Below are 9,135 nucleotides of genomic sequence, written 5' to 3'. Positions count from 1 at the left end.
GCTTTCTACTCCCACCTCCGTTGAGCGACTACAAGCAGCGGCGGCGATAACAGAGAGAATCACATACCTTTTAATTTCCTGGCTCCTCAGCCAAAGGAGGCATGCCTTTAGAATTTGGCAGCCCAGAAAATAGAATAAATGAAAAGACTCTTTTTTTTTTTTTTTTAGAGCGTTTTCCCTTCATTAGAACCAGTGATCTGATCTATTTTTCATTAATTTGAGCCTAATCAGTCTAAAAGGTATTCAGAATCATCTGTGAGCTCTCTCTCACCCTTTCATACCTGTAGTCACACCATTTGAATTACACTTTTTTCAGAAGAGTCTAAAATGTCTTACAGTAATTGGGTCTTTTTTTTTTTTTAATTTAAAAAAAGCTCAAATGTCTCTTTAATAATCTTAGGATACAGAACAGAGCGTATGCTGTTCAAAGGTAAACATCAGTTGCAATCCATCAAATTTGCAATTCAAAAAAGGGCCTGTTCTCTGAAAAGAAAAGACAAAAAAAAAAATACCCCCATCAAAATATAAAACCCAGCAACAACAACAACACTGGGGTGTGTAAACCTGGCTCGTCACTCACCAAACAATTAATTCCAAGTGGGAGGTGAGGACGTTAAACAGTTCGTAAATAATAAAAAAAAAAAGAGAAACATTTTCTCTGAGCTCGCTAGGGGGAAAACACAGCGACTCCCTCCTCCCAGTTCAGCCTTGACAAATGCTGGGGTGTGTGCTGACTCTACCCACATTCCTGGGGAGACAGATGGTGGCGCGCAGGACACTGGGAGGACTGGGAGGAATTGTTCAAACAGCCCCAACCTTCAAAGATCAAGCAGGGAGAGTCGGGGGCCCCGCCAAGCGCCGGAGAGGGACCCCACCGCTCGTATGTTGCTGAGTTGCATAAACAAACAGCAACAGCTGCTTCGGTGCCTCCGCCCCCCCCACCCACCACCACCACCACCACCACCACCATCCCCTTACTTCCCCCCTGAGGACCCCTGCCCGGTAAAGTTTAGTCTCGCCACCACTGCTAATAAGACACAATCGCTCTGTGCTCTTAATTGTGAATGGCACCGGCAAAATGCTCCATCTCTCTCCTTCATGGCTCGTTGTCGGTGTGTGAACGCCACCACTGCTGGTTGTGGGCGGGGACCCGACTGGATGTTGTTTGCATATGTATAACCTCTAATTAGTCATATTTCAGCTAATTGGTTAAGAGGAGGAGGAGTATTAAGGCTTGTAAACATACGAGACTGAACAGCACGGCACATGTTTACCTATCAGGACATTATTCTTTATGTTAATGTGATTACTCCTGAGTCCTCCTGAGTTAGTTGCTAATTGCCAAACGTACATTTTCATATATGTTCATTTTGATTTACTGTGTTTCTCCTCTAAACACTCGAGGAAGTGATTTATTCTACTTCTGCTGCACAAGACTGAAAAGACAAAGAAAACAGCGCCACCTACAGAAAACCTAACAGCAAAAAAATAAATCAAACAAGACATCATCTCGATCTCATCTCGAGGATTACCACTTAAACAATCCAGCTAATTTACAAATCAAGATAACCGGCTTTGTAGAAGGACCTGCAGTGCTTGAATAGGGGAGTCTTTGGCCATTGACTCGACTCTGGAGGGGAGCAGCAACAGCATTGTAATATGAGGATTGGGACGGCGGCTCACTCGGCCGGCCCATCTGCTCACGTTTACACCCAGCTGGTAGATCAGGTGAAAGTGCTGGCTGCTGACATCTGATCAAATCAGCCACAGTCTGAGCCTGTCATCCTTGCTTCAGAGAGCACAACACAACACCCACGACCTGGGACTGAACAGGCTACATGATATCATCTGTAACTGGCTGATTTTTTTTTTTTTATACCACTACTGTACATTACAAGCGTTTTTCTACAGGAGGAAGTTCACACAGCTGATCTTTTAGTTTATTTCTAGTAAATTTTGCAAATATAAATGATACATTTCTTAATTTATTTAGCCTTTTTTTGTGCTTTTAGGGTTCTGAGTAAAAAAAAAAGAGTGGATGTGTTACATTTTAGAGATTAACCTCTTGGTTTAACTTGCTTTTTTTTTTTTAATTCCTCAATTATAATCAACCTTCGAAGCACAAATACCGACTCCATCTACTTTAAAATTTACTGCTCCAATTTTACTTCACTGAGAAGTTATAATTATCCCCCAATGTGCGAAAACTCTGAAAGCATGCAATTTTTTTTTTTTTTTTTTGCCACAATCTATCTCAACCCCACGTCTTCAACTTAAAGCTGACAACCGAGTTAAACACCCGTGACTGCTGGATGTGTTTTCACCTCACAGGACTTTAAGGTGATTCATGCTAACTGCCAGCAGATTCACATTATATTTCAGACATATAGGATATAAATCGCTCGAGAAAATTCAAGTATACACAGATGTTTTTGCAGTGCATGAAATTAGAAGTAGGGGGGGGGGGAGAGGGGGACATGGGTGGGGTTTTGATGGAGTACCACGACTGCAGGGCTGCACCAGAACAACATTAAAGGCCAGGAGTGAAGTGAAGTTAAGGAGCTGATAAAAATTTCCAAATTGGAAATTAACACAATCATTCGATCGTGAACACGAGACTGGAAAATCATATCAGGGAGGGCCATCAAAAAACCATTTAGGGCCTCAATTAAAGTTATTACCATTAAAGGATCTGCATCTTCAAAATGCCATGAAAAATTAATAATGATTGCCAATCAGAAAAAATGATCTCTCTTCTCCGAGGCATCAGAGCACATTAGAAATGAAATAGTGGGGGGACAGAGAGAAGGAGGAGGAAGAGGAAAAATAGAAGGGAGGGATGAAGAAGAAAAAGAATAAATGAAATCCTCCTCACCTGATCCCTTGCAGGCTTGTGTGTGGCCATATGCCGCTCAAGCTGAGTGCGGTAAGCAAACGTGTAGTTGCACAGGGGGCAGGCGAAGTTCTCCTCGTTCTTCTCATGGCGGTACTTGATGTGCTCCTTCAGCGATGTCAAACGCTTGTAGCCCCGGTCGCAGTAGGGGCAGGTCAACAGTTGGGCGAAGGCATCTGGCGTTCCAGGTGGCAGGTCTGCACGGGAGACAGCGGGAGAAGGGGGGGGAGAGAGAGGAGGAGGAGGAGGTGGGGGGGGAGGGAGGAGGGAGGAGGAAGGGAAAGCGGGCCAAAAGGTCAGCGAATCAATGGCAGCTAACGGGCGGGCTGCCCAGAGTGGTATGGGAGTTATCTCTGCAATCTGCTCCACATGAGAGCCACAGTGTCAGGCTGGCATCCGCTGCACTACGACCTCCTCCCGACTCCTCACACACACACACTCACACTCGTACAGTTTTACATGCGGCACTCACACTCTATACTGGGTCTCAGTTTCCTTCACATAGTAATAAACAGGCACATTATACTGTATATACACAATCACACAGATATAAAAACCTTAAGTCGACAAAGTCGCTGACACACACACACGTAATTCCCCATACCTTCCTAATTGCTTTAAACTGCCCTCACTTTTTAATGCCATTCCCGCTGACACGTTTATCATGTCTGCAGCATGAATCATGAGCCAATTCAAACCCCCCACACCACCAACCCCCCCCCACACCACTCCCATTTCTTTCCCTCCTGGGAGCTTCAGAGGTGCACTATCTGATTTCAAGCCCCTGCCCAGCTGTTGCTTAAGACTGTAGGTAAACACCAAGGCATCCGGCGAATCTGTGGGACCAACAGCTGCCCGGTCGTGTCAGCGGGAAGAGCTGCTGCTGCTGCTGCTGCTGCTGCTCTGTGTCCAGACCTCCTTTTTTTTTAAAAAACCTTAACTCATAGATGGGAGGTTAGCTGAGCACGCATGGTCTTTTACTGCGGCAGTCATGTTTCCAAAAGGAGGCCAAGTTGAATGTCAACCTAAATTTTTTACAAGTTCATGTTAAAGGCATGGCAACTAGGCCTAGTTTCTGCTCTGATACCTACATAAACTCTGTGTTATACAAAGTTTCCTGATGTAATGAGGATATATATGATCAAATAATGTGCAAGAATGAGACGCACAGTATTGAGGTACAATGATATTTAGATCTTCATCTATGGAGCAGCTTAGTTTTAATATTTATGCAGCTTGTATCAGGCTTCAACATCCTTCCTTCACATTTTCACCTCTGACCCCTCCTGAGCGAGCAGAAGGATTCGTACCGTTCTCCTCCGGCCCGGTGGCCTCTGGCGTACCCAGGCGGGACAGCTCCTCCGGGGCTTCTGGGTAAATGATGGCAGTGTCGCCCCGCTGGAGGTACTCGGCGATGCTCACCACGTGGCTGTCGCCGTCGTCCAGCTTCCGCTTGGCAAAGAAGTCCTCGAACTCTGAAGTGCAATCGACGCTCTTGACTGAAGGGGAGGAAGAGAGAGAGAGAGAGAGGAAGAGAGAGAGAGAGATGGTGAAGGAGGAGACCGAGAGAGAGAGAGAGAGAGAGAGAGAGAGAGAGAGAGGGGGAGGAATAAATTGGATTCATTTCTTTCCCCAGAGAAATGTCTTACAGGAGGATATTGGGAACATCTTGGTGGAAATGCGATGAGGACAGCCACCCTAAAACATTACAGCCGTGCTTTGGGGAGAATACATCTAAATTACTGGGTTTGCTTGTCACGCCATGCCGGCTAAAATAAGAATTGTAACTTAATCCGGCCAAAAAGTCAGAGATAAACGCGCTACCATGAGCTGCTGAAGTGCAACGTGTAAAAAAAAAAAAAAAAAAAAAAAAAACTTCACTGACCTAATTTACTCATGACATGAAATCAGATTTTTGAGTTTAAGACTGTAAAATAAAAAAGGAAAACACATTTATACATACATACATACATACATACACGAGCCCGGCTTAATCAGCAACAGAGCCACGTTTCTTTGTATCGACTTTCACATATAAGGTCAATCAAGAGACTGTGGCTTTTGTTGATTCTGTGTTGAACAGATTACCGGGGCCAAACCACAAACCAGCACAAAAAAAAAAAAAGAAGAAGAAGAAGAAGAAGAAGAAGAAAAAAAAAATAAGACAGACATGCTTTGCCATAGCTGAGCAGAATGTATCTTAAGCCAGCCAAAGTGCTGAGGCCACACAATGCGTTTTCTCAAATTATTTCCCAGTCCCTTCTCTTCAGGGAAACTCTTAAGCTGCAGTGTGGAGATAGCTGCCTCCAAAAACAAACCGGAGCTAAAAGAAATCAGCAGCCTTCATTAGTCAAGGGGATGGCCGACTTTCAAAAACACACACACACATTCACACACACATAGTGTTTACAACCCGAAGAGATTCTGGAGGCTGTTTTTGCGATGATGTCGAACCCCCCCCCCCCCCCCCCCCCCCCCCCCCAAAAAAAGAACCGAGTGACGTCTCATCAGACTTCACCCCCCCCCCCCCCCCCTTTGTTAATTAGGCTTTTAGCCTGTGAGCCAAGGTGAGGTTTAAAGAGCGATTTGTTAGGCCGTGATGACTTTCTCTCGGTCCAATTTGCGGGAAAGGTCAAGGTAGTAGATATTTGGTTGTCAAAAAAAATGGCACCGAAATGTCATCGGTGCCAATGGATCGCTTTTGATAACTGTGATAGCATAATCCACGAGCGTTCTCATTAACACGATTCTTTGTGGCTTTTGAGGACTGCGGAGCTAATTGTGCAAGACTCAGTGTTATGATTTTACTTTTTTTTTTTTTTTTTAAAGACGTTATTTAAGACTGACTGATGATTGAGCGGGGTGCGCCTCGGTGCAAAGCGGCTTCCTGGATCTAATCCTAAAAACCGTCAGGGTAATGAAATGATGTTTATTTGATATGTTTTACTTTCAGTCAACGCAATCTACCGAGCTTCTTCTTCTTCTTCACGTTTGAGTCATTCTGGATGAAAAATATAAACGTAAAAAAAAATGTTTCTTTAAAGGAGGAACGACCGACTTTCCTTCCAGTATAAGAGGAAATCACCTGGATCAAAGTGTGCTTTGGCACCGAGGACGTGATCAAACTGCTCATGTCTTTAAATGAAATCACATGTGATCTAGTGGCGGGGAGCTTCCACAGCAGTGCCACAGTATTGTTTCCAAAACCCCTTTAAGCAGTCAAAATGGAAAACATTTGCTGTGCTTGAATTTTTAGAAAAGAAGGAGAAGAGAAAAAAAAAAAAAAACGTGAAGAAGAAAACACCAAGAATGGGGCAGAAAGTAATAGTAATTAAAGCTGAAAGGGAGGGTTTGGAGGCAGGGCTGTGTGGCGTTCTGTGGGGTGAGTTTGGTTTATCATAACAGTGGTCGGGGCCAATTGTCAGGGTGGCCAGGATGATATCATGGAAGGGAGGAGTGTGTGGCTACAAATCAGCTTTAGTAGCTTAATGAATAATGGCAGGTAGGGTTTGGTTCCACCAGGAGCAGGCAACGGGGACACAAACACTCACTAAGACACAGGAAGGCTAAACTCAACATGTGTAATCAAAGATTATAAAAAATTGAATCACGAGCTATAAACATAAACATACGGGGGATTTGTCTTAGTGGTTACGGAGTCAGCAGGACAAGATTTCCCTTTAATTACAGCTCATAGTTAGTGGATATGATTTCTTTATACTTGTTATTTTAGAGAAGCCACTGCCATCCTAGGGTTGCCATCCTGTCTCCCCCTGACCCCCCACCCCCCCAGTCCAGTTTGAACCTACTGATGTTTGACATGCAAAGCAGTAATTTTGACAAGTTTATTATTAGTTTGCCAGCCCTATTTGGGCTTTTAAAGTCTTCATGGTTTACTGTCAAATCCCCCCCCCTCAACCCCAAATCCGAACAGGAAGACTCTTTGAACTGGAAACAACCTCTAGACAACTATAACCCTCGATTGAACAGTCAGACGTTGCTTTGTTTTAAAGGGTTACAGGCGTTGTTACTTAGGTAACAAGCACAAGAAAGAGACTTATTCACACACATCTTCAGTTGACTCACCTGTACCGTTTCCAACTGCCTGCAAAGTGGTATCAGGCCCCAGGGTGTCAAAATCATCTTTTATTTCATCTGCACAGAAACAGAGAAGAAGAAAAAAAAGGGGGAATGTGGGGAAGAGGGGAGAGAGAAAAAGGAGGAGGAGGGGGGTGAGTACTTCGGTTGTAACCGTGCAAACCAACAAACGCTGACAATGAGGCCTTTAAGAAGAAGGTATGGAGAAAGCAATAAAGGCACCGCTGTGCATCGCAGCGCGCCGCGGCTTTGTTCGGCATGCTTAATGAATGCTATCATCTGGGCCAGACAGTGACTTATTTACCTTTAACATGACAACAAGCGGCAGGGGAGGCAAAGAAAGCTTCAATCGTCAAACAGAGCGATTAAATACAACACGCAGCACATCCACCTGAGCAATCATATAGAGCTCCAGCCAACACGCAGGCTGAGCTTATTACTCCCTGGCTGTGACGCCTGCCGCTGCAATCCTCTGCATGCAGGATCACGCTTGTTTTATCATATGTCATTTTGGTGGATGCTTTTATCCAAAGCTGCTGCTCGGAGTATTGTGAGGCGCACACACGTTTTTTTGATTTCCCACAAACCCTGGCAGAGAGTTAGTGCCTTGCTCTAACTAAAAAGAATACAACCCTTCACCACAAATTAAGAGTTTTAGTTGCACAAACATTTCTCAGGGGCAGAGCTGCTCCGGAGGCAGAAATAACCTCATTGGTCGGGGTAAACCTCAGGTAGGTGGAGTCAAAAAAGAATTAATGTTTTCTTGTTGCAGTTATGTTGAGCTGAAGTGCAATGAGACAGATGAACAGTTAAGACAGGGATGAAGCTGTTATTTCAAGCATTTACACTGATGATGCTTAAGTGAAAAAGTGCATGGTGACGGTAAGAATCGCTAGTTTGAACTTTGCAGCATTGGTTTGGCTGTTTGCATCTCGGCGGACTTGCAAGAGACTATTCTGAATGTAGAGCTTTCATGACAATGTGTTTCAGTTGATTTTAAAAAACAAAGGCCTGTTGTATAATAACTCAGGTGCAATGCATGGCTGGTAAACTGGAGATAAAAGGCTAAATTTTGCTGACAGTTTATGGTGATGTGGTAAAGTTTTTGGGCTCTGCAAATTGATTTACATCAACCAATCAGATAATTTCCACCTCCTAGAGACGCCCCTGTCTCTGAGAAATGTTTAAATAACTAAACCTCCAGGAGTGTTGGTTTGAACAGAACAGGTTCTTACTGCCAATCAGGATAATGGCACCCGGTCTGTGCAGACGGGCAGATATTGTCCTGGCACAGGTGAGACGGCTGTAAATAAATGGCAGATTGACAAGCTCGTAAACAAACCCCCTCCCCTCCTCTTCTGACACATTCATCTCTACGGCGGTCGACGGGAGGACACTGACTGGACAATCAGCTTAAGGAGTCCCTGGTCTCTCAGCTTCCTGCCTCGTCTGTAAAAATTAAATCAAGGTGCTTCCGAGAACATGGGGGCTTTGTATTAAAATAAAAAAAAAAGAAGAAGAAGAAGAAGAAGAAGAAAGAAAACCTGCATTGTGTGTGCCTCACCCGCATCTGTTCTTGCTCTGCTGCTCCTGCAAGGACGTCACAAGTGTTGCATTGTCAAGATTTTTTTTTTCTTTTTTTTTTCTTTCAGCGGTCCACAGCAGGATCTCATGTATCTGACTATCCCTTGGCTATTAAACCAGGATGAGCGCCTACATTAAGAGGAAAACCTGGCTGACATGTTACAGGAAAGGTGGTGGGTGTATTGTTGATAATAATGTTATCCTGCTTACACGAGTCCACACAAGAGCCCTGCAAGTTTTTGCTTTTTTTCTTATAAGTTGAAACAATGAGTTTAATAGTTGTGGATGATTTTTTTTGAGGTTTGCAAATTCAGGGTGCTTGAAATTAAAGATTTGACTTCTGCGGTTGAATGATAAACACGCCTGTCAATGGCTTCAGAGAGTAATGACAGGCTCTTCTGGACGGGGTATGTCCTAGTTTAACTTTTCCCTTTCTAGGATTTTTTTTTTTTCTTTTCTGTACATTTGATTGCACGTCTGCCAAACTGCATGAAAACCGCAGGCGCAGTATAAGAAAATAAATGGGTTTTAAACAACATAAATTAAGCTGTGACAAAACA

General features: G+C 43.9%; 1 protein-coding gene across 9 annotated transcripts in view; it reads right to left on the bottom strand.

The window, feature by feature from the left end:
* zeb2b (zinc finger E-box binding homeobox 2b) overlaps window positions 1–9,135 on the bottom strand; it is a 461,952-nt gene that overhangs the window by 9,665 nt on the left and 443,152 nt on the right. For all 9 annotated transcript variants that reach the window (XM_067583059.1, XM_067583061.1, XM_067583062.1 and 6 more), the window contains 3 exons: window positions 6,980–7,048; window positions 4,204–4,392; window positions 2,876–3,090 (listed from right to left, as the gene is read on the bottom strand). In XM_067583059.1, the coding sequence (XP_067439160.1) occupies window positions 2,876–3,090; window positions 4,204–4,392; window positions 6,980–7,048 (473 nt within the window). The remainder of the gene's footprint in view (window positions 1–2,875; window positions 3,091–4,203; window positions 4,393–6,979; window positions 7,049–9,135) is intronic.

Source organism: Thunnus thynnus, chromosome 24, assembly GCF_963924715.1.
Source record: "Thunnus thynnus chromosome 24, fThuThy2.1, whole genome shotgun sequence".
NCBI lineage: Eukaryota > Metazoa > Chordata > Actinopteri > Scombriformes > Scombridae > Thunnus > Thunnus thynnus.
Note: the sequence above shows the minus strand (reverse complement) of the source record. Positions and strands in the feature narration are given on the sequence as shown.